Source organism: Brachionichthys hirsutus, chromosome 12 (genome assembly GCF_040956055.1).
Source record: "Brachionichthys hirsutus isolate HB-005 chromosome 12, CSIRO-AGI_Bhir_v1, whole genome shotgun sequence".
Taxonomy (NCBI): Eukaryota; Metazoa; Chordata; class Actinopteri; order Lophiiformes; family Brachionichthyidae; genus Brachionichthys; species Brachionichthys hirsutus.
Window position 1 is genome coordinate 12,691,384 of NC_090908.1, and position 24,289 is coordinate 12,715,672.

Sequence of the window (24,289 nt, forward strand, 5' to 3'; positions counted from 1 at the left end):
CTGTTATTACAGGCATCGGATCATTCTCCTGAGCCTGACGCAGTTTCCTCTTCTGATCAAACTCTCTGAGGAGCGCCTCCTCTTCGGTTTCCTCCTCCTCCTCTTCCTCCTCCTCTTCCTCCATTTTGTCCACCGCTCCAGGTCCGTCTGCTGAAGGGTCCACCGGGTCGCTCGTCTGACCCTCTGCCGGTTCTTCGGAGAGTTTTCCTCTCATCCAGGGATTTGAATAACCCGACGCTTTCTCCGCGTCGTTTACGAAATCCGGCAGCACTTCTGCGTCTCCTGGCCCCTCCTCCTCTTCCTCCTCCTCCTCCCCCCTGTTCAGCGAGGTCACCACCTTCTGGGTCAGCTCCTTGTTCACCTCCAGCTGCTGCTGCATGGCTCTGCGCGCCCCCTCGTCGTACTTGGCCATGACGGCCTTGGACCTGGCCCACTTGCCGCTGTTCTGGTGCTTCAGCGACATCCTCTCCTGCATCCGGGCCAGCTCCATCTTGTTCAGCTCCTCCAGGGCGCCGGCCGGGTCCGCCGCCGCCATCCGGTCGAACTTCCTCACAAAGTCCTTGCGCTTGGCCCTGTTGAGGACCCGGTGGTAGGCCTTGCTCTTGATCTTCCCCTCTCGCCGGGCCTTGGCCTCGTAGTAGGACTGCAGCGCCCGGGCCTTCTGCAGCTCCGCGCGCCGGATCTTCGCCTCCTCCAGGCTCATCGCCCTCATGGACGCCTCCTCCACGGGGGTCAGGACGGGGTCGTTGATGGGCTGCTTGTTCGCGGAGAGGAGGGCGAAGATCTGCGTCTCGAGCGGGGTCTGCGCCTTCCAGTTGGTCACCACCCTCTCCATGGGCTTGGGGCCCGGGGGCTCCTGGTCCAGGGGGAAGACCAGCTGCTGGGCCCGCTGGTTCTGCTTGATGACCCCCTTCCACTGGCTGACCTCGGCGGCGGCCTTCTGAAAGGCCACGTCCCTCTGGATCCGCTCGCTCTCCTGCTTGCTGAGGGGGCACTCGATGGTGGTCTTGCCCTTCTGCAGGTACTTCAGGTGCCTCCTGGTCTTGCTGGACACCGCGGGGGTTTTCTCCATCGTGCCGATCAGGTCCGACAGATCGATTTTGGGCCCCTCCCCCTCCGCGTTGACCGTAAACTCCGACATCTGGACCGCCGCCTCGGACCGCTCTCCCAGCGTCCTCCTCCTCTTACCGCCGAGCGAGCTGATGGCCCCCAGCAGCTTTTGTCGTTTTCGTTCATCTTCCTCGCCGCCTTCTTCCTCGCTGGTGACGTTTTCATCGTCTTTATTTAAGTCTTCCTCATCGTCGTCGTAACAAACTTCCGGTTTCACCTCTTCGAGCGTCTTCCGGCTCTTTTTACTCACTTTCTTCTTATTAACTTTCGCCATGCTGGAGTAAACACCACCGGGGCGGAAGGGACCGGACACACGAGTGACGTAAAGCGCCCCGTTGTCGTAAATTAGGTGGCGTAAGGGGGGAGCGCGGCGCTGTCGCAAAACATGATCCCCCGTCTTTCGCTTTATTTAAACAATTCTCATAATGAAATTCAAACATACATTTATAATATATAATAGATAGACTCATAAAAAAACTTTCAACTTGTGATTTGAGTCGGGTTTATTGCAAAAATAATCGATAGAACAAAAGACAGGGAGGAGTTAACGTACTTTAATCTCTTCTTCACCGTCTCCCAGCGGTTTTATTTCTGTATCACAGCGCCCCCTTCTGGCTGTGTGTGGCCGTGCACGCTTTTACGCTTTCTCTCGCGACATTTTAAAAACAGTAACACCCACTATAATTTCAAATTCAAAACATAATTATAAAAATGACCAAACAATAAGTTTTGTTTGTTTTGTTGTTATATTTGTTCTTGGTTTGGAACGAATTTTAAGGGTGGATAGCGATAAACATTAACCCGTCACGTGCTCCAGTCACGTGACCTGTCATCTGTCATGGCGGCGGCTGCTTCTGTTTTCCACAGAGTGAGACCTGGCTCCAAGATAGGCGCCCAGTATGACCAGGAAGGCAACGTTGTCCAGGTGAGGCGCGTCTCGGTCACACTTTAGCACAACAACAAGGTGTTTACTGTCCGAACAAATGTAGCGGTGTCTGTAAAGAAACAAAATGGATGCTAGGCAGCTAGCGATGGAGGGGCTAGCTTATGAAAGGGGAAGCTCTGGTGTTGCTTAGCTGTTTAATCGCCCCCGTTTAGAGCTCAATTAGCGCTTGAAGATGCTAATTATAAAAGACATACGCCATTCTGCCCTCTGCCGGTGGCTTTCTGCATTTTAAAAGCTTTTCTGTGGATGTTTCCTCCTCTGCTTTCAACAAATGTTAGAAGAAGTGAAATAAATCTCATACGAAAGATGAAGCATGGATCTGACAAGTTTCTTTTAATCACATTATGGCTCGTAGGTGGAAACCCGGGAGGATGAGGAGCAAAGCGTCAAGCTGGCAGAGATCCTGGAGCTGCTGCTGGCTGCTGGGTACTTCAGAGCGCGGATCAAAGGGCTGTCGCCGTTCGATAAGGTGCACACAGGAACCACCTTTCACGTTTGATGATGTGTGTTAAGTCACCAACGAGCTTGCGTCCTCCTCAGGTGGTCGGTGGCATGACCTGGTGCGTCACCACGTGCAACTTCGACATCGACGTGGATCTTCTATTTCAAGAGAACTCGACCATTGGACAGAAGATGTAAGCGCGTCCTCCAGCCGGGCGGCGGGTGAGGGACGAGTCAGAGACGAGTCAGAGACGAGTGTCCCTCTGTCCTGTTCTCAGAGCGCTGACGGAGAAAATCGTGTCCGTCCTTCCGACGATGAAATGTCCTCATCGCCTCGAGCCTCATCAAATCCAAGGGTTGGATTTCATCCACATTTTCCCGGTGATACAGGTGAGCGAGCGCCGCCTGGAAGCAGACGCCCGATCGCCAGAGGGGTCGGTAAACGCTGTCCTTGTTGTGTAACAGTGGCTGGTGAAGAGAGCCATCGAGACCAGGGAGGAGATGGGCGACCAGGTGCGGGCCTACTCCATCTCCCAGTTCCAGAAGACCCACAGCCTCCCGGAGGTGACGGCGGCGTGGTCCTAGTGTCCCACCCTGTTCTAGCGCAGAGCGAAGCGTTAAACCTGTGCTGTAAATCCCTCTGAACCAGGATGACGAGTTCGTCCAGAGGCGGGACCGCTCGGTGAAGGCGGTTCGGGACGTGTTGGTGAGTTTGTCCTCCTTGTGGAGCTTCGGCCGCTCCTCTAGTGTCCCGCGAGTAAACGCTGGCGACTTCCAGGAGGCGTACAGACCCCAGAGGAGGTACAGGAGGCAGCGGGACGCAGGGGAGCTGCTGGAGGAGGAGTCCAGGGTTCACTCCACCCTGCTGGAGTACGGCAGGCGAGTCCCGGCTCGTTTCCGGCTTGATGGACGCAAACGTTTGATGGTTTGGTTTGCCCTGAACGTGGATCGCTGCCGTTTCACGTCTAACGCAGCGTGGCGGCCGTTTTATTTCTGCTCTAACGTGATTTCGGTTACATGACGGGTGTTTATCGTCCCTCCAGGCGATACGGATTCAGCAAACAAGACAAGCGGGATAAGGTGGGTGTTTGATTCTGTCGTCATTCGGCTCTTCCTCCTTTTTCTTCATCCTGGATGTCTTCCTCCAGACGGAGGAGGGGAGGGCTTCGCCTGCCGGTGGCTCCCAGGCATCGCCTCCCGGGATGGCGGAGGTGTCGGAGCAGGAAGACCTGCAGGCAGCGGAGGAGGTGACATTTTCTGGAGAGCTGATTGGCCAGTGGGCGGGGCTTATTCTACATTCTGATCAACCTGAACAAATAAAATGTGTTTGTCTCTTAGATGCGAATAAAAACCCTGATGACCAACATGGCTGCCATGGCAACCGAAGAGGTAGGGGCCTGTTTCCTGTCTCGTCACACGACCTCTCCTATTTTCTTCTTCTCCTGCTCTTTTAACTTCCTTTCCGTGAATCCGTCGCGTCTGGCTGTGACCATCTCGTCCTTCAGGGGAGGCTGACGGCGAGCGCCGTGGGTCAGATCGTCGGGCTGCAGTCGGATGAGATCAAACAGATCGCCTCCGAGTACGCCGAGAAGGTGAGGAAAGACTTCCTGTGGTGTCCCCGAGACATTCATCCAGAGAGGAGTCCTCCTTTCTGAGGTGTAGCTCTGCCCCCCCCGAGAGAACCTGCAGCTCCCGTCCGAGGTGCCTGCAGCCTCTGGCTAGCTAGCGTCTGTTAGCATTCCCTTTCTGCAGCAGTCGGAGTTGTCTTCGGGGGAGCGCTCCGATCGCTACGGGCCGCTGCAGCAGCACCGCAGAGCCGTGGCTTCGCTCAACAAACAGATCCAGCAGAGGAGCGAGCAGCTGGAGGAGGTGAGCGTCAGCCCAGCGGAAGAGCACGCGCTGCCGGCGTCCGTCCGTCCGTCCGTGCGTCCGTGATGACGATGAAGTTCTTCTACATTCACAGCTGCAGGTGAAGCATGCAGAGGTGAAGAAAAGCTGCGAGGAGGCCAAGGGAAGCCTGATGGAGGTGAACCGGTTTTTCCTGGCTGGCTTGAACATTTGCTCCTGAAACGTTTTGAAGACGGAGCGTTTGTGCGTCTCCAGGCCACCGAGCACTCTGAGAAACTGGACAAAGAGCTGAAGGCGTTGGAGGAGCTGGAGGAACGCGCTGACAGCAGGTGAGCGGTGCAGCGGTTAAGACTTACCGCCCTCCTCTGGCGGCTGGGGGGAAGTGCAGCTCTGTCATCGGTCCACACGTTTGAAGCCGACGGTTCTGTTGTGCTGCTCGTGGACACCTGGGTGGTTTGGTCCCTGAAAGCTGGGACCTCTCTCTGTGGGGGGGGGGGGGCAGCCTCCTGATGGAGCTTTGCTCTGTTTAAACAGCCTGCTGGAGAAGCTGAAGGCTCTGGTGACCATGAACGAGAACATGAAGCAGCAGGAGCAGGAGTTCCGCACACACTGCAGGGTGAGTGGGGGGGTGGGGGTGGGGGGGGGGGGGGGGGGTTAGAGATCGGCACCGATGTCTGTGGATGTCGTCTCCAGGAGGAGATGGTCCGTCTGCAGCAGAACATCGAGGAGCTGAAGACGGAATCGGGACAGGACACGGAGGAGGAGAAGGTTCTGATCCGGTTGAATCTCTCCGGCTCCGGCGTCGGCTCCGGTATCGACGGTTTGGACTGTCCCTCTTTCCCCAGGAGAGGAACCAGCTGATAGACGAGCAGTACGACACGGACAGAGAGAAACTGCAGAAGATCCGGCTGCTCATGGTAACACCCGATTAGATGCAGCAATGAGGTCAGCGATAGCGGGCCGGAGATAAGGAGGAGACGAACACGGCGCACACGTGTTCACCGGAGGATTCGGACCCGGATCCAGAACCAGTCGTGTGTTTTTACTGTGACGCTCAGGCTCGGAGGAACCGCGAGATCGCCATCATGCAGAGGAAGATCGACGAGGTGCCGAGCCGGGCCGAGCTGACCCAGTACCAGAAGAGGTTCATCGAGCTCTACGGCCAAGGTGGGTCCGACCCGGACCGGGACCGGGACCAGGACCAACGGTGAATGTCTGAGACTTGAACGCTCTTCTTTTTGTCTCCGTAGTTTCCGCGACGCACAAAGAGACGAAGCAGTTCTTCACTTTGTACAACACGCTGGACGACAAGAAGGTTTACCTGGAGAAGGAGGTAAAATGGCCGCCGGAGTTCAGATCTGCTTCTGATCAGAAACCAATAAGTGGTGGAACATAAACGAATGTCTCGGTGCCCGCAGGTGAACCTGCTGAATTCCATTTATGACAACTTCCAACAGTAAGTACAAACACGCACACGTCTGTTGTGGATTTAAGAGGCGGATGCGCGTTGAGGGCTCTGCCGTTGCCCAGGGCGATGGCGTCCTCGTCGGCCAAGGAGCAGTTCCTCCGGCAGATGGAGCAAATCGTGGAGGGAATCAAACAGAGTCGCATCAAGGTAAGACTCTGACGCGAGTCGTCGTAAAGAGGAAGGAGTCGGCAGCAGGGGGCGCCGTGACTTCCCGTCCGTCGGCCTTCTCAGATGGAGAAGAAGAAGCAGGAGAACAAAATGAGGCGCGATCAGCTGAACGACGAGTACCTGGAGCTGCTCGACAAGCAGCGGCTCTACTTCAAAACCGTCAAGGACTTCAAAGAGGTGAGGAAACCGGCGCCGAAGGTCCGACGGGCTCGGCGGTTCATTGGCAAACCGGCTCCGACTGGCGAAATGTTCCCATCAACAGGAGTGTCGGAAGAACGAGATGCTGCTGTCCAAGCTGAGGGCCCAAGGAGCCTCTTAGTCCGGCGCCCCCTGCTGGTCAACCGACGGTCGGACGCACCAAGTTCCATCAGTAAATGTGAAGACGGAGGAGTTGCATCTGCACAAAGACATTTACGTTACGTGTCGTGTGCCAAAATCAAACGAAATGGAAATGCCTTTAAATAGTCCAGAATCACGACTTCCTGTTTAATAGTATCTAACGTTTAATGTCGACACTAATCGTAAACCCGCCGGTTTTACTTTACACGTTTAAAGCTGCACTTGGTGTGAAAAATGCACAATATGTTCGAGTTCACGAGAACGAATCGGCCACTATTTTGATCAACCGTGATGATGAATGAACCGATTTTAGATTCTTGGTTTGTTGGACAAATCAAGAAGAAAAAAGTGCCTGAACATTTTGACGCTTTCAGGATTAATCTGAACATCAACATCTCTCTTGTTTAGTTATTTGCCAACGCTGTTTCTCATGTGCCTGTGATGTCATAACCTGTCCCGATCTGTTCCTGTCTCTGTCCAATGACTGTACAAGCAGTATTTAATGAGCAAAAGAATAAACGCCTTCTCTCAGATAAGACGTGTTCTGTCAGATACCGTGTGCCGGGCGAAGACGGCGTAATCGGAAGCGTTGTCAGAAGTCACGTGATGCGTCGGAAGAAGACATCCTGTGTATCGCCAGGAACTTCACGCACTCCAGACACAAACGTGTTGCGACACAGGCGTGAGAACGGTTGACAGGACGTTTGTTGGCATCGATGCGTCCACCAGATGGCAGTGAAGAGAAATGTTTAAGAAAAAGCATTGCAGGTAAATGAGTTTGTTGAATTAAAAAGCAAAGGCATCATCTTTATCTTTATCTTTGTAGACTTTGTTTTTCCTTGCATAAATGATTACAACACTGCCCCCGATGGTTTCCAGCGGTACTGCGTTGATTCCTCCACACCTGTAACTTCATTAAACCTTATCCCAAATGTTTCCATCAATCTCTTAAGCCGGAGAAAGCCGATCAATCTTCCATCAGAAATATATAACACGAAAAAAAACAACTCTTATTTCTGGAACAAGTCGAACTCTTTTCAAGTTGGTTGCCGTCTGACCGTAAAGACAACAACTCCCATGATTCCATTCTGAATATTTTGTAAAATGAAGTTTAATCTCATGTCAGGCTTAACAACATCGTTTGGTTTAAAATCCTTAGATGAATGTCTTTAGTTTTATCCCTTTAACTTGAACACAACTTGTGAATTTACACCATAAATTCGTAAATTATTTCTGGAACTTCACAATACATTTTGCTGCTCTATAATATGGAGATTTATTTTTCTCAGGCTATGTAGCCTTTAAGCTAAAAATGTTAGCGTGCCACCTGAGGAAGGTGCACGAACTTGAAGTTCCGGTACGCGAGGAGATAAAGGAGTTTAAGGCACGCAGCGTTTTGCATCTCCCAACCCTCGGAATGTAAAATAACTTCCAGCAGCTGAGCTGACCCGAGATCTCGTGTGTTTGTGTATACGAGTGCGCTCCCAGTATCAGCTCGCCTGCCCTCTAATCTCAGCGATTGTGATACGGAACAGACAGTTTGCATGTCCCTCACCCGTCAGAGGGCTGATTGGGCGACATGAAAACATTCATGTACGCAGGCGACACCCAAACAGCCAAGTGTCAGAGTTCAGCTCACCTCCGGATCAGTCGCATTGGGTCGGACGCGACGTGAGAATTCCTGTTCCCGGCTCCTCTCTGCAGGCGCTCCGGGAGGCCCGACCGGGACCCGACCGCGGCCCTTCGTCAGAGGACATGACAGTTTGTAGGACGTCGTCACCTGGTCTGCTGGCAGCTGTCTGATGCGTCTCACGATGAGTGGATCCTCCCTGATGCTGCTGCTGCTGCTGGTTTTCGGTGTGTGCGATGGAGGGATGGGAGCCGCGGCCCCACCTGAGGATCAGGGCGCCCGCCTCCGAGGCCTCTGGAAGCTCCACATGAGAGACTCGCTGCTGAAAGGGAAAGGTGAGCCGTTGCCTGAAGGTTTGCTGCAACTTACGTTTTGATTTAGCCCAATATTTATCTTCACGTTGCGTCTTTAGACTGTTGTGAGGTGTTGGGTAGAAACGGGAGCTCGTCGCCTGACGAGGTAATAAATCTGAGGTAATAAACTCATCATGTCTTTGTAAAGCTGGATCCAAGCCCCAACCAATCAGAGAAGGGATCAAACAGCAGCTGCTCTACTGCCGCGTTGGGATTGGCTACCATCTCCAGATTCTGGTCGATGGCTCGGTGGGCGGCGTCCACGAACCCACCGAGAACTGTGAGTTCCTGTGCACGCCGCCACCTCAGAGCGGTTCTGGTTCTGGTCCTGGTTCTGCCATGCTCCTCTAGAGTTACGCTTTATCCTCCGTCTCAAGGCTGGCTGAAGGTTTTCTCGATGAAGCTTGGAGTCGTGGGGATCAGAGGAGTGAAGAGTGGGCTGTTCCTCTGCATGGGGGGGGATGGACTGGCCTACGGAGCGGTAGGTAGCCGCCCAGCTTACTGGCACCGCCCCTGACCTCACCAGGTAATCTTACCTGTCTTTACCAGGAGCAGTTCTCTGACGACTGCAAGTTGAAGGAGAACCTGGAGGAGAACCTCTACACCACCTACTCCTCTCTGTCTCACCCAGGAAACTATCTGGCTCTTTCCCACAAGGGAGAGCTCAAGAAGGGAAACACGGTGGGACGCCACCAGGCCTGCACCCACTTCCTGCCACGGAGGGCGCTGTGATGGGGAGGTCCCTCCGTCCTACGTTCCTCTGAGCTTCAACTAAATATGTAAAATAGCACCACGTCCAAAAGTCACGACCTGTGGGATTATGTTGAGCTTTGCACACGTCTGCAACCAAAACCAGTCGGACAGATCCAGTCGGGCAGATCCAGTCGGGCAGATCCAGTCGGGCAGATCCGGACTTCCCCGAATCCGAACAATTCATGGATTCATTCTTGAGAAAAACATCATTTTTTTTCTTTATTGATTATAATGTCAAGAAAGATGCTAGCTAGTTCACCAAAAAGCCATAAACTTGCTAGCCAGGCTAATTAGCATAGCTAGGTAGTGTTAGCTTAATGTGCAAACCCTTTGAACACTGGGCTTTGTTGTGTAATTTATTTTTGTTGTAAAGCGAGCTGCACTGTTGAATAAAATCTAATTTTTTATACAGAACTGTTCAAAGTTCGTACAAATTCAGAAACACTCTTATATTTATAGTTTAATATAAGATTTAAAAAAAACATGAAACTTTTAATGTTCAAATCATTTTCTCGGCTAGCTAGCGCACCTAAATAGCTACCAGCTACTTTTCCCATTAGCCATGCTAATTAGTGTAGATGGCTTTATCTTCTGTGTAGCTCCTATAAACCCACACATCTAGTGTCAGCTTAATGTTCTGCTTTATCAGAATTCTGTCTGGAACACATAAACATATCTTTAGCACTGAAATTAGCTTCTGGCTAGTGTTTGCCTGCTTAGCCTGTGCTAAGCTTTGTGTTCTAAAGCGTTAGCTTTCCAAGACGAGTCATTAAATCAAAATATTACAATTCCAGGATCCTTCTTCCATTTAGTACCAGATTAAAATAAGGAAATGGTTTACTTTTGCTGCTTTAGCGTTATAAAATGAATACTTTAATCAGCCATTTAAACGTGTTATTGATCTCCGTGGGCCTTAGAAAGCTGTCCCCTCATGAAGTCCCACCCTTCCCGCCTTAAAAGTTGAATTCAACCATTTAAATAAAGTTTAACTATTTAATTGATAGTTCTCGCGTTCTTGAATCTCTATATTAGAAAACAGAAATTCTATAAAAGTTAATTTGACTCACGTTCCAGCAGTGATCTCGTCTTCCACCTCCACCGCACCACGCCGACTCCCAGGACACTTTTGGGACACACGAGTCTGTAACCTGACCCTCACAGTGGGAGGTGCGGCGTCACCCGATCCCCTGCTCCGGCTGGCAGCGCTCACCTGCTCAGGTGTCCCTTTGTAGGCACGGCAGGAGGGCAGCCATTAGGACAGAGAGAAGGGGAAGAGAGGAAGAGACAGAAAGAGGGAGTCAGACTTCAAAAACGGGACAAACGGCGGGTGGACGATGGCACGATGACAAAAGGCTTCGTGGAGATCGGCACGTCGGCCATAAGATGGTCAAACCCTGGAGCAGAACTCCATCTTTGAGGATTAGTATTTTCCTTTTGCTTCTTTCCATCCTTCCTGTCCTCCGCCGATGTCTTCTCCATTCGCTCCGGGGCTTCTCCTCCGTTCTTCGGCAGATCCTGCTCCCGACGCGTCATCTCCCCCAACGGTGGGTGGAGACGTCACCTTTCGTATCGTCCTGCACACTGATTGAATACTTAAGATAAGATAAAATGCTTCTGTTCTGTTGCTCTGATTCAGGAAGTGAAGTCGGAGGCCCCCGAGCAGCCGGACCCCTTCAAGATAGAGGTGGTTTCGGTGACGGAGGAAGACCTCCCCACCGTCGAGACCCCCGACACGCTCATCGTCAGCTCCCTGGGCAGCCCGACTCCCGACTCCCAATCGGGAGACCATCCTGCCAAACCCGAGGAGGAGCCCGAAGCTCCGGCGCCACCCGGCCCCACCATGCCAATCACCAAGGTGCAGCCATTCACTCACGGTGAGACCCCCAGATGTTCACCGTGGATTAGCATTAGCATTAGCATTAGATTTAGCCTCTAAGCGGGTGTTTCGTCTCAACAGAGGACGGCTTGGATAAAAGCTGGAAGGGCCGACTGTTGGCCCACCGCTTCGAGATGCTCATCGCCTCCTGTCTCATCCTGGCGCTCGCTCTCGCCCTCGCCATCGGACTCGGAGGTAAGGAGTTCAACCTAAAGACGCTCGCCAGTAATCCTGCTAGCCAATGGAGCCGGTGTAGCATGGACCGCCTCCGCACATCAATGTTTGATGTGCTGCTCACCTGCCACACGACTCGTACCCCACCCGCACGGCGCAGGAAGAGGGCATGAGGTCACGGCATGAGGTCACGGCACGAGGTCACGGCGTTTCGGCCGACGGGATGGCATCGTGAACGTGGAAGTGTTGGGAAGTAACTGGTGTCAAGTGGAGCCGGTAGCGGATCACACCTGAGACTGGAAGATCGGATGATCGCCTGAACAACTGAGCTCCCGTGTGTGCGTGTGCGTGTGCGTGTGCGTGTGCGTGTGCGTGCGTCTACAGTGGGTCTGAGCTGTGTGGGGAAGTTTCGTTGTGGGTCGTCGTCTAAATGCATCAGAACCTCCGCTCAGTGTGACGGGGGGGTGGACTGTGAGAACGGGGAGGACGAGCTCGGCTGTGGTAACACGCACACACACACACACACACACACTCTTCTCACCTTGGTTTCCATGACAACTGAGCAATCTCCATTTGTTGGAGAAGACAATGAGAGGCGGTCCAGAGTGAGGAGGTGGACGCTGAGGATTTGTTACCTGTGCGTGTCTGTCAGTGCGTCTGAGTGGGCGGAGCTCCATCCTGCAGGTCCAGAGGGGAGGAGTCTGGAGGACCGTCTGTTCAGAGGGCTGGAACAACTGGCTGGGGGCCTCCGCCTGCAGGCAGCTGGGATACTCCAGGTGCCTGCAGGGTCTCCCGGACCCCCCCTTTGATGTGGATCTGGACCGCTGGACGTAAATGTCCTTCACGTCTCAGCTCACTCTGCATGTCACCGTCCGTCCCCCAGGTACGTGGAGTCCTTCTTCGTCTTCCTCACCTCCATCGAGCAGGACCTCCAGCACCACCTGGTGTCCATGAACCTGAGCCAATCACAGATCATTAAGCTCCAGAACGCCACCGCCTTCAGGTAGCAACGTCTACAGAGGCTTAGCCAATCAGAGCGTGTCGTGGCAGGGACCGGGTCGGGTCAGTGCCCCCCCCCACCCCCCCGTGGTAACGTTTATCTCACCTGTCTGCAGCAAAGCCGAGTGCAGCTCGGGGAAGGTGACCACTCTGAAGTGTCTGGGTGAGGAAGATGAGTCACGTGACTCATGCACGCTGCTTTGCGTGACATTACCTGTGTGTGTGTGTGTGTGTGTGTGTGTGCGTGCTGTTTTGGATCTATGACCTTGAAAGTCCACGAAAGTCTCACGAGTTAATCCGGAGAGACGCCGCTGCTTTTAACGGAAATAAAGTCCAATAAAAGCGTCAGGCTGTTGGTTCTGATTGGCCCGTCTCACCTCTGACCCGTCTCACCTCTGACCCCAGACTGCGGCTCCAGGCCTCAGTTCCACGCTCGCATCGTGGGGGGGAACGTCTCCACGCCGGGTCAGTTCCCCTGGCAGGTCAGCCTCCACTTTGGCAGCGAGCACCTGTGCGGGGGCTCCATCGTCACGTCCCGCTGGATCCTCACCGCCGCACACTGCGTGTTCGGGTGAGTCGCCCGTTGCCCATGGCAACACCATCCCGATCCGGTGTCGGGTGGAAGCGTCCGCCGCGTTCTGCAGTTAAAGCTGGAGGAGCAGGAATCGGATTACTCTCCGGCAGACACGCCCCTCCCTGGGGGGGGGGGCACCGGCCGTCAGGACTGTCTCTGCTGACAGGTTTGCGGACCCCTCCATGTGGCTGGTCCACGTGGGGCTGACGGACCAGCCGGTGAACGCGGCCCGGGCCCTGGAGGTGGAGCGGATCGTGCATCACGCCCGGTACCGGCCCAAAGGCCTGGACTACGACGTCGCCCTGATGAAACTGGCCCGGCCGCTGGTGTTCAACGGTAAACGCTTCTTCCTCCTCCTCCTCCTCCTCACCGGGTCCGGTCCGGTCCGGCCCAGAACAAACACCCTGACCGTTGAACGTCCGGCCCGCAGGCTTGGTGGAGCCCATCTGCCTGCCGAACCACGGCGAGCAGTTCGAGGAGGGAACCCGGTGCTGGATCTCCGGCTGGGGCGCGACCGAGGACGAAGGTGAGTGGGCGGTTGGCGTCCCCGGTTCTGTCCGCTGCGACTCACCTCGGGTGCTTCCAGGAGAGACCAGCGTGGTTCTGCGCTCCGCCATGGTGCCGCTCATCTCCACCAGAACCTGCAACCAGCCGGAGGTCTACAACGGCTTCATCTCCCCCTGGATGGTCTGTGCGGGACACCTGGAGGGCGGGACCGACTCCTGCCAGGTGCAGATCACCCGGTGCCGACGCACTTCCTGTTGTTGCCATGCGCTCGTCTCCATGGTAACAGGGGGACTCCAGGCGCATTTATCTCTGGACTTTAACTAATTCCAGGTTTTCTTTAAAGTTCAGTTACTTCGGTAAACGGAACCGTCTTCCACCAGAATAGCATCGTGTGTGTGTGTGTGTGTCCCCTCAGGGGGACAGCGGGGGTCCTCTGGCCTGTCAGGACTCGTCCCTGTGGAAGCTGGTGGGGGCCACCAGCTGGGGGATCGGCTGCGCCGTGAGGAACAAGCCGGGCGTCTACACCCGCGTCACGCAGTCCCTCAGCTGGGTCCGCCAGCAGATGGAGGTCAGTGATCGGATCGGCGACCTATCAATCAATCGATGCCCCGCCCCTTCACAAAGTGATGCAGAAAGGAATTCATTAATAAATACACAAATCGTGAACCTCATTCCAGATGTTTCCGTTTCTGTCTTCCAGAGGGAAGAGGCTCGGAATTCTTCAGCTCTGAGCACGGACAACTAACCAAGCACCAAGCTGGGGGGGGGGGGGGGGGGGGCAGAGAGGAGGCGGTGCAGAGAGTTAGGCATCGTTTATTCCAAAATAGAAAGCTCTAAGGCAAAACAGACAATAAAAGTGAAGAACGCTTCATAAAAACGAAGACGGAGCTGAGAATCGAGCTCAGCAGGGGGGTTCCCCCCCCCCCCCGAAGCCACCTTCATGATGGCTATGAACCAGATTCCTGCATCACACGAGGCACCTCAGATCTGTGCAGGAACATCACTGATGGGGGGGGCAGGGGGGGTCGCAACCCTCAGTCCTTCAGGCAGGCATCTACATGTACATAAATAAAAGCTGAACGCGTGCAAAAAAGAGTCCAGGGCTTCTTTTGTCATGATGGCGTTGGTTCCTCTGCGCCCCCCCCGCCCCCCCCAGGGGTCTCCGACTCAGAGTCGTGATTGTGTGATCAGCATAGTGTTCTGGATTGTGCATCGGAGAAAGCGCCGCCTACGCCGCTACGACGGTAAAATGATGAACGGATGGTATACACAATGAGCGAGGGTGGATCTAAAAACGCCAGCGCCGTCGCCGTCGGTTACCGCGCGACCCGGCTAAAGACGCTCGGGAGAAACGCGGCCGCTTCTGCAGTTTAGTGTCTTTTAGAGGAATTTTGTGCTTCTCGGAGGGAATTCGTTCGAAACGACGACGGCTAAGGCTAGTTAGCATCGGAAGTTTAAAACCAATTTAAATAGCACAGTTTTTTTTTTTTTATCAGCATTCAATTCCTTTTTTTGTTTTCTAGAAAACTTCAAAGAACCCTGGAAAACAGGGTCGCTAGCTTTAATTATGAATCTGTACATAAATATTCCTTACAAAACAGGAGGACAGCGAAATGAAACAAGAACACTACTTTCATGTCCGTATAGAAAAATAAGCCCCCCCCCCCCTCCCCGGCCCCCGGGGGCCGGCGTGAGGGCCGGAGGATCAGCTGTAAGAGTGCACACATCTACTGAAACACAAGCATGCAAAGAGAGCGGAACCCTCTCAGGTCAAAGGTTAAAGTCTCGCCGTCCGGAGTGAAACCCGTTTATTAACGGATAAACAAACTCGCTTCGTGTTTTTAACACGACTTTCCTTTTTATTCTGTTTGATTTCATCTTTTTTGCGCTTAAATATACAAAAAAAAAAAAAAGTGCACTCGCATACATCAACTAAATATTATAAAACGGCTTCTGACAGGAAACGCCTGGCGGAAGGGGGCGGGCGCTCGGGAGGACCGCCCCCGTAGTTTTGTGCTCTCGGTAAATAAACTCGATGCGTGTCTGAACTCGGACTCGGACTCGGACGCGTCTCGTGTGTACGTGTGGATCGGAGTGTGAGGGGGCGTGTCCTCTACTGCAACGAGTCGCTGTTGTCCAGGCCCAGCCCGGCCATGTCTGCGTCGTCGTCCTCGTCCTCGCTGTCCCCCGACTCGTCCTCGCTGTGGCCCCCCAGCATCACCTGCTGCACCGCCAGCGTGGCGCCGTCTGACGTCAGGCTCTGCAGACCCTCCCCGATCATGGTCACCATGGTACCTGAGGATGGGAGCAGCGATGTGGTTCATGCGGGGGGGGGCGCAGTAGGATGTAGGTTAGCTCGCCGCTGCGTACCGTCTGGCATGGTGACCTGCTGGTGAGCCCCTCCCCCTGCGGCGATGGAGTCGGGCCAGAAGCGCTGCAGCGGCCGGTTCTGAGGAGTCTTCTTCTTGGCTTTCGGCGTCTCGGAGGAGCTGGCGTCCAGCATGGGCTGAAGGATCCGCCTCCGGGCATTTATAAACCTGGAGACGGATAATGGGGAGTTACCCGTCTGGTGATCCGACGCCGTGACCCCAGAACCCGGAACCCGAACCCGGAACCCACCAGTTGTTGACCTGCAGGAGCGTCAGGTTGGTCTGGGTGGCGATCTGCTTCTTCTCGTCCTCCGTGGGATACGGATGCTGCGGGACGAGACCGGGGGCGGGGTGAGAGGCGGAGCTGCATTTCTACGGGCCGACCCGGCGGGGCGCCGACTCACCCCGATGTGCTGGAAGAGCCACGAACGCATGACGTTGGTGGCGAGCTTGGGCAGGACGCCACGCTTGTTCTTGCTGGACGCGTCGTCGTGGTTGAAGAGGTTCAGGTCCTGATGGAACTGCAGCTGGAGCTGAACACAGAGCCGGCGTTTTGATCTCCATTCAGCCCCGCCCCTCCCCGCCACGCCCCGCCCCCCCCTGGCTCTGAGCGAGATGTCACCTGATTGTTTTGGACGCGTATCGTCCCGGGAGACAGAGTCTGCGTCACCACCTGACCCTGAGGAGTGACGACTGTTACGGGCTGGTAGACGGTGCCCCCTGCAGCGCACACACACGCACACGCACACACACACGCACACGCACACACGCACACACGCTCTGGTGAGCTGCAGAATGCACGCTGTAAGCTCTAAATGAGATCGGAACCATTTTGGCTGCAGGTACGAACGGGACAGTACCTGAGGGCGGAGTCGTATGCCACGGTGACATACCTGCGACCACCTGGGCGGGGTTGACGGTTGTCACGGTAACATTGCCTTGCTGCAGCGCCGACGCCGGCACCACAATCTGACCCTGGGGACTGAGGGTCCCCGAGATTGAGCCGGGGGTCTGCAGAACACACGGCCTCTTAGCGTCTGCGTCTGCGTCTGCGTCTGCTCGCAGCGACGCAGACGCAGACGCAGACGCGGATGCTCCGCCTGCAGGTCATACCTGAGTCTTGGCCGAGGAGAAGTTCTGGACCTGGACCTGGCCCTGGACCGGGGAGTACTGGCTTCCCGGGTCTCCGCTCAGCAGAGTCTCGCTGTTCATCTTCGTCTTCAGGCAGGCGATGTAGCGGCTGCAGAAGTCCTTACAAAGGTCGTTGACCTTCTCCAGCTCCAGCAGGTGGATCCGCAGAACCTGGATGGCCTTCACCATCTGCAGGGGGGGGGGGGGGGGGGGTTAGCCTTTATGATACCGGAGCAGACACAAACGGGGGGGGGCTCCGGGCCACACGGCTCACCAGGCTGTCCAGCTCGGGGTCCTCGCTGAAGAACGGTTTCCCCTCCTTCTCCTGACCGCGGACGAAGTTCTCGATGTCGACGTCGAAGCTGGCCGAGGTGATGCAGTCGGAGCTCAGCGTGGATTGTTCGCACTTCTCAAACAGCAGAGCCAACAGGGGGAACAGGGGGTGTCTAAACGGGGGGGGGGTAGAAAAACGCCACTTTGAAAACCCCTCTGCAGCAACCGGGGGGGGGGCGCCGTTCTGATCGGGCTCACCTGTATATGGACGCTTTGTCTGCGTCCATGGGCGTCTGCGGCTCGGCGGGGGCCGGGCTGGACACCTCCGCCAAAGCCCCCTCTATGAAGTTCTGCCCGGCGTCGCCGTCGGCCGTCGCCACGCCCTGCATCTGCAGAAACACCCGAACCCACGGCGTGAGAAACGGAACGGCGGCGTGACGGCGCTCCGTTCGGACACCGCCGCGATCGGATCACAGCCGAGACGATCATCCGACCGGCGTGGACACGCCAGAATCAGAACCAGAACCAGAATCTGAATCCGGCAACGAAATCAGGAAACGCTAATAATCTATAGAAACAATGAGAGCACCGGAGGTTACAATGAATGCATTGTACCCCCCCCCCCCCACGGCCCCCCCACGTGACCAACACCAACAATGACTTAAATTGAGTGCGACAATCTAAAAATAATCTCTTGCTGAGTGGAAACTTCCCCCGATTAGTCCCGCCTCCTCCTCCGGAGTCGACTTCAATGAATTTGAGCCCTGAATGAGGACGTTTGTGAGAAACGTCCCGGAGCGCCGGCAGAAGAGACCGCTTCGTTCCCGGGTCGACCTCTGAGGCGGCGGGCCACAGACACGCGTCCGTGCTGCCGACGGCTTCCTCAAACGGCGTGAGCCGCGCCCGTGTCCCGGCGCCGCGCGCAGGAAGCCGCTCTCTTTGTTTGGCCGACTTATCGCCACTAAAAATAACCCACGATCCACAGGAGCACAATGGCAAACGCGAAACGGCTCGACGGCCGAGTCAACCCCCCCCCTCACCCACCTGGTGCTCCGCCTGGGGGTACTCGTCTATGGAAACCGACTGGGCTGCCATCACGTTCACTGAAGACGCTGCAGACGCTGGGGCATCATAGAGAGCAGGGGCAGGAGGCCAACCTGCACGACACACAGAGACGCCACACAGTTAGGATGCGCGTCCGTGTCAAAGGTCACCGTGAGCTGCTGGGATTAAGGGAGGACGAGCAGGATTCATCCAGGCGTTAAATACATCAATCGGGAAGGGCTTCAAAAACGCAAATGTTCATCTTAAATTCTGAAACCTGCAGCGTGTGTCGGGGGTCGGATGTCGGATGGATTAAGGATCGGCACATCCTAGAGGAGAGCGTCTTGCCATCTGCGAGGAAGAGGAAGCTCGGGAGCCATTTAAATAGCAGACAGCTGAGGATCCAAAGCGCTCCGTGCCGCTGAAATGTGCCGGACCCTTCCAGGATTTCTATTTTTATGCGTCTCCGACTGAAACGCGGCAGCTTTTCAAACGAGACCGGAGAATCAGCCAAAGAGGCAAGTTTCACATCGTCCTTTTATTTAAAAGGCATTAAAGGCCATCCATCCGGGTCTGCTGGAGCCCATCCCGGGCTCGCTACGGGCGAGAGGCGGGGGTACACCGATTCGAACCCGGTACCTTCTTGCTGTGAGGTGACGGCGCTAACCACTGCACCACCTCGGCATACCTAAATCAGCAGACGTCTTACTTAAAGCTGCAACAGATGCTTCCATAACTGACGAGTAGTTCCTGACTGAGAGGTCCAAAACGTCACAGCACCGAACCTCAGAGTCCACTGAGGCTCGAGCTCAGACGCAGTCCTGGATCGGGTTCAGACGCAGTCCCGGATCATTCTGGATTTTAATAAGTAGTAATATTAAAGAACAGGAGGCCTTTGTCCAAGCGAACTGGGCCAGGACCCGCCGTGGATGCTGCCAGATTTAGGGTCTCTCAAGAACCACACTCCTCACGAAGGTTCTGAATCGCTTTCAGCCTGCGGTTAACGGAAAGGCATTTTAAATTAACCCTAGGGATATACTTGTAATTCGTTTTTAAGATATTCGAACCTATTGCGAAATGTGGATCATTTCTGCTTTGAACTGTAGTGTCAGAAGAAAAAAGTCCTAATGATGAACAGAACTCAAAAGCATTAAAACTGACCCGAACCGGAGACGTTTGGACATGTGGGACAACAGAACTGTAAATAGCATTAAAATAAAAGAAGAAGAAGTGTTAACTTGTGTGTTTCGTTACATCCGGGCCAGAGAACTTGATGGTTCCGCTGGTGTAGAACCCACTTCGGTATATTTAACAGGGATGTTTTTAAATCACATTAAGTTGTGTTTCTGTGAATAAACAGTGAGCTGATGCTAACTCCTCTTTACACACGCCCTAGCCTTTAGCCTCCGTGTTAGCTGCTCTCGCTATTTGTGGCGGCAAAGGGACGTAAAAGTTTAAAACCGCCCGAAGGCTAACATTAGCTAACTATCGTGGTTGTCCACGGTGCAGAGGCTACGCTGGGGTTAGCCCCCCCCCCCCCCATTACGCTAGCATGTACCCGCGCTAGCCCCCGCACCCAGCGGGGTTGACTCAAAAGAGCGACGCCTAGCCGAGCTAGCTAGCTAGCTAGCTGTTCACTTAAAGTGTTTCTCCTGCTGTTAGCGCGGAGCCAAAATACAACGCGCCATATTTAGCAAGAGAATCACCGCCAAAAAAACAAAACAAAAAACAAGCTAACCCAGCTAGCTAGCTAGCTAGCCAGGCACAAAAAAAAGCTCCCGCTGCGGATTGATACGAGTTGAGCGCGACGTCAATGTAACAAGACGGCTTCGGCCGCATCGCCGTTTTCCGTTAACATCTTTAATGAATACGCAGATATTGACAGCAGCGCGCAGCGATTCGATCAAAATTCTATCAAGAAGCATCGGCTGCACACCAGGTTAGCCCGGCCGATCCTCAAATCCTTCCCACATCAGTCAATCAATCAGGCGGGGACAGCTGCCCTCCCCTCCGCGCTAACTGCCGGGCCTCGTTTCGAGCTCTCGCCCTTCGCTTCTCTACGGTCCTCCTCTGCCCCCGAAACGCCGACATATTTTTTTTTACCCCCCACCCCTCCTCCCCTGTATACAGATTTTTTTTATTTTATTTCTTCCCGGAGCTCTGTCGCTTCTGCTTCCCGTCCCAAAGCACCCTCTGCTGCCCTGCCTCAGTGCGCGCTCCCCGCTCGGGGGGTATTTTGCGTGCGGCCCGGATCGTTTGATTGATAGGGAACGGAAAAAGAGGCATTTTGAGTGACAGCTTACCTGAGTGCCAATCTTCGTCACACTGACAAGCGGCTGCAGCAATCGGGACCCGCAGTTGTCGTGTTGCGTCATCGCGTAAGGGCACGCAGGAGCGCATAGCTCATGCATATTTATGAGGTGGGCGGAGACATGACGTCCTCCTTGCTAGAAGAGTCCCACTGCACCCTGCTGGGGGGGTTTTCGCTTGGAAAACGCTCTCGCTGGCCTCTTTAACACATTTTCTATGAACATCTGCAGCTTGCATTTATTCCCTCATCATATTTACAGGAGCATAATCGATAACAAGATGCAGACTGCCGAAAGACTACACATAAAATAATTAGCATCGTGTTCAAGCGAAGAGGGGGGGGGGGTATTAAAATAGAAACAGACGAACCATTTGCACACTCAGCTTTATTCAAATGAACCCCCCCAAGGCAGAAACACAGCACAAAAGAAGCGTTTGATCTTTGCCGATCCTTTTATACGCATAATTCCAAAAGAAAGACAAAACAGTGAGTCAGGACAGACGTGAATCCTCATTTTGTGTGTTTTATTATGTGTAGCATTTAAACAGCAGAACGCCACGCGGGTCCGACAGGAGGATAATCGTACATACGAACAACGTGGATGCTTGACGAAAGCTCCAGCTCCTCTAGCGCGTGCCGGAGGAGGGCTGGGGGAGGCGAAACTTGGCCATTTCCACGTCAAGGTCGGCAAACGTGAAGGGGTGGTAGCTGTGGTGCTGGTAGTTCTTATAAGTGCTGTTGTCGAAAGGCTCCTCTGGCTCCGGAGGTGCAGCCTCTGCAGGAGGAGTGGAGGAAACGGATTAAAGAAAACTGATCACAATGCTGAACGCGGGTCTGAACGCGGGTCTGAACGCGGGCGTGAAAAGCCTCAACGATCACGTTTGTGAGGGGAAACCAGAAGGTAAATGAGCTCGGACGCCGTAAAGACGGGCCCTGCTGGAGATAGTCTGGCAGAAGCGTGCGTGAAACGGATTTTTTTAAAAAAGGGAAGAAAATCAATTTCACAGCGTCTTGGAAACTTTGATTTCACAGAGGTGAATAATATTCTTTACATACCAACGTTCTACATTTAAAGGTTAGCCGGGTATGCAGAGGCAGGAATATCGGGGACTGGAATCTTTAGCTATCCGTCCACTAACGGTGGGCGGGGGCTGCAGGTCCGTTCCAGAGACGCATTCGTGCAAACACTGATGTCATGATTTATTTTAACGTCCTGGAAACCGTGTAATCCCGCTTCCTGGAATCAATCCAGAGACGCCAACCCTTCCCAGCTTCTGCTTGTCCAGCTGCCGCCTGGCCTTTCAGCACATCTTCGCCGTCAGCCAACGCTAACATCGACTTTTAGCGATAGCGCTACCCGGCCATCAAACGCCATTAGCTCAGAGAGCCTGGAACAGTAAATCATTCAAAGCGAGCAAGTCAAACGCGAGAGGAGCATTCTGAGAGCGAAGATGGATTTGGCAACGGGGAACAGTTAGCAACAAGCGATACCGCCTCGATCAGGCGGCGGCGGCGAGAAGACAGACGCATCGAAGGTTCAACAGGCAGAATGCATCCGAAGGTCACGGCAGGGAGGAAGAAGCACACCAGCAGGGGTTAAACGACACCCACCTCGCGCCAACGAATGAAAGCCAATGCAACGAGGTCAGAGGTCACAGAGGAGCAGGAACGATATTTAAAAACAGCAGCTTGAGCGTGTGAAGCCGGGTTAACACGGATAGAAAGGTCTGTAAGCTAGCGCTTTGGGGGGGGGTGTAGTGTGTACCCTCAGGTGGTTCAACGGGGGCTTCGGCCTGCAGCTCCTCTCCTGCAGCTTCAGCTGTGACCGGAGCAGCGTCCACCAGCGGCTCCTCCGGGGGGGCCGAGGCTTCAGCTGCAGCCTCTGCAGGCGCATCGACAGCTTCCCCGGGGGCTTCAGCAGCTTCTGCAGAAACGGCCTCTACGGGGGCCTCTACGGGGGCCTCTACGGGGGCTTCAGCAGCTTCTGCAGAAACGGCCTCTACGGGGGCCTCCACGGGGGCCTCCCCGGGGGCTTCAGCACAGGCCGGGTCAGTTTCAGGAGTTGCTGCTTTCGTCACATCTTCGTCATGAACAGTTGGAGATGAAACATCTTCTGTTACTTCTGGAGTGGATTCCACTGCTTCAGCAGCGTCTCGGTGAACCCCTGCCCCCCCAGGTGTGTCTTCCACAGCCGTGGAGACCTCGGGGGCCGAGTCCAGGACCTCTTCAGAGCCGACAACGGACGAATCCGCGGCCGTTCCTCGATCCGACGCCGTTGCTGCTGCTCCTGGAGCAGCCTCCTTAACTCCGTCCTCGACCGTCGCCCCCTCTGCTACGGATGCTTCTGAGACCTCCGGGGGTAACGGCTTGGGTTCAGTCTTCACTTCCGACATCTTGTCCTCAGAGTCAGAGTCTGAGTCTGAGTCAGACTCGCTGGATGAGGAAGAAGAAGATCGGTCCGCTGCTGGCTCACCGGGCTCAGCGGAGGTTCTGACAGGTTCTCCAGACGTTCCTGCAGCAGCAGCGGAGCCAACCACCGATTCCGTTACACCTAGAGACTGTGTCGGGGAAACCCCCGGCTCTGAAAGTCTAAGTGGGAAGGCAACTGCAGGCTTGTAGGCAAGCAAGATGGCTCTCTCACCTGCTGCTGAGGAAAACGGCAAACGAGACAAGAACATTTAAATGAAAATAAACCTGCAGAGCGAAGTGGACTGACTTCTAAAGGGGATCAAAGCTCATTCAGCACTGAAGGGGTTAAAAACAGACAAATAAAGTAAGATAATGGCGTTAAAGAGAAATAGGTGGGTCCGGCGTGTTTCTAAATAACAGCCTCACTCTTGCTTGCAGCCTTTGGCTTGGGGGCCGGGGCCGGTTTCGGGGGCTCTGCAGCCCGAGTGCAGAACGAGGCGGCCGAGCGGCTCCTCAGGACCCCCCAGCGCTCCGGCCCGAGACCCTGCAGAGGAGCACAGAGCGAAACTCGTACAGAGCGAAACTCGCACAGAGCGAAACTCGCACAGAGCGAAACTCGTACAGAGCGAAACTCGCACAGAGCGAAACTCGCACAGAGCGAAACTCGTACAGAGCGAAACTCGCACAGAGCGAAACTCGTACAGAGCGAAACTCGCACAGAGCAAAACTCGCACAGAGCGAAACTCGTACAGAGCGAAACTCGTACAGAGCGAAACTCGCACAGAGCGAAACTCGCACAGAGCGAAACTCGCACAGAGCGAAACTCGCACAGAGCGAAACTCGTACAGAGCGAAACTCGTACAGAGCGAAACTCGCACAGAGCGAAACTCGCACAGAGCGAAACTCGCACAGAGCGAAACTCGCACAGAGCGAAGAGCGAAACTCGCACAGAGCGAAACTCGTACAGAGCGAAACTCGTACAGAGCGAAGCGTTCCACAGGGAGAATACAGCAGGGGACTTTACTGATTAAATCACATTACAACCTATTTATTATTACAATATATTTTCATTCAGGATAAAACTACATCAACAAATTCAAAATAACCCAAAACTAAATGAACAGAAAACGCAGTGAGTCATTTTAGCGTTTGTTTTTTTGTCTTCAACTTCCTCAGACGTCACAGATTCCAATGTGCGAAGTCATTTATACGGAGCTCTATGATTGGCCTTTATACCGGAAGTTTGGAGAATTTAAATTACAGAATCCAAAACTATTAAATAATTAACACTTCCGCGGTCGCGTGACGTCGGTGTGTCCGACGTCAGGGAATTAAATAAATGTCGTTCTACGGGCGATCTTTCGTTCCGTCGTATTTTCATGATTCTGATAACAGCTGGGATCAAAAGGTTCTCCTCCGCGGTGTTAAACTTTAGGCTGAGAAGCTCCGGAGTCAGAACAGAACACACATCAAACGTTTGAGGAGTAATAAAGACCATAATACCTTGAGGGATCCTATTCGCCCTATCCGCAACAAGGAGGTCGCCATCTTGTGTCCCTGGTGTTG

At 54.2% G+C, this 24,289-nt stretch overlaps 6 protein-coding genes across 7 annotated transcripts in view; 3 read left to right on the forward strand and 3 right to left on the reverse strand.

Moving 5' to 3' along the window:
• si:dkey-251i10.3 (uncharacterized protein LOC553498 homolog) overlaps nucleotides 1-1,390 on the reverse strand; it is a 2,495-nt gene extending 1,105 nt beyond the window's left edge. The window contains exon 1 of the mRNA XM_068745983.1: nucleotides 11-1,390. Coding sequence (XP_068602084.1) covers nucleotides 11-1,384 — 1,374 coding nt within the window. The 5' untranslated portion in view covers nucleotides 1,385-1,390. The remainder of the gene's footprint in view (nucleotides 1-10) is intronic.
• Nucleotides 1,391-1,946: 556 nt separating this feature from the next.
• Nucleotides 1,947-6,856, forward strand: ccdc93 (coiled-coil domain containing 93). 2 transcript variants are annotated; one of them, XM_068746210.1, is made up of 23 exons: nucleotides 1,947-2,035; nucleotides 2,412-2,525; nucleotides 2,597-2,691; nucleotides 2,776-2,887; nucleotides 2,963-3,061; nucleotides 3,147-3,203; nucleotides 3,276-3,376; nucleotides 3,541-3,577; nucleotides 3,646-3,744; nucleotides 3,836-3,886; nucleotides 4,003-4,089; nucleotides 4,250-4,366; nucleotides 4,461-4,523; nucleotides 4,601-4,674; nucleotides 4,880-4,961; nucleotides 5,039-5,113; nucleotides 5,191-5,262; nucleotides 5,404-5,512; nucleotides 5,596-5,678; nucleotides 5,764-5,801; nucleotides 5,876-5,960; nucleotides 6,045-6,158; nucleotides 6,244-6,856. In XM_068746210.1, the coding sequence occupies exons 1-23, from the start codon at nucleotides 1,949-1,951 to the stop codon at nucleotides 6,298-6,300; spliced, it is 1,908 nt and encodes a 635-aa protein (XP_068602311.1). In that variant the 5' UTR covers nucleotides 1,947-1,948; the 3' UTR covers nucleotides 6,301-6,856. The 2 variants fall into 2 exon arrangements, with proteins under 2 accessions (XP_068602311.1, XP_068602312.1); XM_068746211.1 differs by having other exon boundaries at nucleotides 4,253-4,366.
• A 1,278-nt stretch (nucleotides 6,857-8,134) lies between these two features.
• fgf9 (fibroblast growth factor 9) lies at nucleotides 8,135-9,035 on the forward strand. The gene is made up of 4 exons (XM_068746786.1): nucleotides 8,135-8,285; nucleotides 8,452-8,583; nucleotides 8,681-8,784; nucleotides 8,853-9,035. Exons 1-4 carry the CDS (start codon nucleotides 8,135-8,137, stop codon nucleotides 9,033-9,035), a joined length of 570 nt encoding a protein of 189 aa, XP_068602887.1.
• A 1,363-nt stretch (nucleotides 9,036-10,398) lies between these two features.
• On the forward strand, nucleotides 10,399-13,931 carry tmprss3a (transmembrane serine protease 3a). The gene is made up of 14 exons (XM_068745984.1): nucleotides 10,399-10,423; nucleotides 10,569-10,600; nucleotides 10,693-10,930; nucleotides 11,014-11,127; nucleotides 11,491-11,607; nucleotides 11,759-11,882; nucleotides 11,990-12,109; nucleotides 12,222-12,268; nucleotides 12,511-12,676; nucleotides 12,846-13,015; nucleotides 13,110-13,205; nucleotides 13,266-13,408; nucleotides 13,602-13,754; nucleotides 13,887-13,931. The coding sequence occupies exons 1-14, from the start codon at nucleotides 10,399-10,401 to the stop codon at nucleotides 13,929-13,931; spliced, it is 1,590 nt and encodes a 529-aa protein (XP_068602085.1).
• A 52-nt stretch (nucleotides 13,932-13,983) lies between these two features.
• pknox1.1 (pbx/knotted 1 homeobox 1.1) lies at nucleotides 13,984-18,113 on the reverse strand. The gene is made up of 10 exons (XM_068745919.1): nucleotides 18,004-18,113; nucleotides 17,218-17,348; nucleotides 16,961-17,132; nucleotides 16,669-16,875; nucleotides 16,449-16,566; nucleotides 16,178-16,275; nucleotides 15,960-16,088; nucleotides 15,806-15,882; nucleotides 15,557-15,723; nucleotides 13,984-15,481 (listed from the first exon to the last, which is right to left on the reverse strand). The coding sequence occupies exons 1-10, from the start codon at nucleotides 18,052-18,054 to the stop codon at nucleotides 15,300-15,302; spliced, it is 1,332 nt and encodes a 443-aa protein (XP_068602020.1). The 5' UTR covers nucleotides 18,055-18,113; the 3' UTR covers nucleotides 13,984-15,299.
• Nucleotides 18,114-20,684: 2,571 nt separating this feature from the next.
• On the reverse strand, nucleotides 20,685-24,285 carry ndufv3 (NADH:ubiquinone oxidoreductase subunit V3). The gene is made up of 4 exons (XM_068746450.1): nucleotides 24,227-24,285; nucleotides 23,150-23,267; nucleotides 22,080-22,958; nucleotides 20,685-21,089 (listed from the first exon to the last, which is right to left on the reverse strand). The coding sequence occupies exons 1-4, from the start codon at nucleotides 24,269-24,271 to the stop codon at nucleotides 20,941-20,943; spliced, it is 1,191 nt and encodes a 396-aa protein (XP_068602551.1). The 5' UTR covers nucleotides 24,272-24,285; the 3' UTR covers nucleotides 20,685-20,940.
• Nucleotides 24,286-24,289: the final 4 nt, after the last annotated feature.

Coding starts and splice junctions, on each gene's coding strand:
- ccdc93 (XM_068746210.1), top strand. CDS start 1,949: ATGGCGGCGGCTGCTTCTGTTTTCCACAGAGTGAGACCTGGCTCCAAG. Junction 2,888..2,962: donor ACATTTTCCCGGTGATACAG/GTGAGCGAGCGC, acceptor GTTGTGTAACAG/TGGCTGGTGAAGAGAGCCAT. Junction 4,090..4,249: donor CCTCCGAGTACGCCGAGAAG/GTGAGGAAAGAC, acceptor CCCTTTCTGCAG/CAGTCGGAGTTGTCTTCGGG.
- fgf9 (XM_068746786.1), top strand. CDS start 8,135: ATGAGTGGATCCTCCCTGATGCTGCTGCTGCTGCTGGTTTTCGGTGTG. Junction 8,286..8,451: donor CTCGCTGCTGAAAGGGAAAG/GTGAGCCGTTGC, acceptor GTCTTTGTAAAG/CTGGATCCAAGCCCCAACCA. Junction 8,584..8,680: donor CCACGAACCCACCGAGAACT/GTGAGTTCCTGT, acceptor CTCCGTCTCAAG/GCTGGCTGAAGGTTTTCTCG.
- tmprss3a (XM_068745984.1), top strand. CDS start 10,399: ATGACAAAAGGCTTCGTGGAGATCG. Junction 13,206..13,265: donor GGGCGCGACCGAGGACGAAG/GTGAGTGGGCGG, acceptor GGGTGCTTCCAG/GAGAGACCAGCGTGGTTCTG. Junction 13,409..13,601: donor GCGGGACCGACTCCTGCCAG/GTGCAGATCACC, acceptor GTGTCCCCTCAG/GGGGACAGCGGGGGTCCTCT.
- pknox1.1 (XM_068745919.1), bottom strand. CDS start 18,054: ATGGCAGCCCAGTCGGTTTCCATAGACGAGTACCCCCAGGCGGAGCAC. Junction 16,876..16,960: donor ACCCCGAGCTGGACAGCCTG/GTGAGCCGTGTG, acceptor CCCCCCCTGCAG/ATGGTGAAGGCCATCCAGGT. Junction 15,883..15,959: donor GGCTCTTCCAGCACATCGGG/GTGAGTCGGCGC, acceptor CTCGTCCCGCAG/CATCCGTATCCCACGGAGGA.
- ndufv3 (XM_068746450.1), bottom strand. CDS start 24,271: ATGGCGACCTCCTTGTTGCGGATAGGGCGAATAGGATCCCTCAAG. Junction 23,268..24,226: donor GGCGAATAGGATCCCTCAAG/GTATTATGGTCT, acceptor GCTCCTCTGCAG/GGTCTCGGGCCGGAGCGCTG. Junction 21,090..22,079: donor CCCCGTTGAACCACCTGAGG/GTACACACTACA, acceptor CTCCTCCTGCAG/AGGCTGCACCTCCGGAGCCA.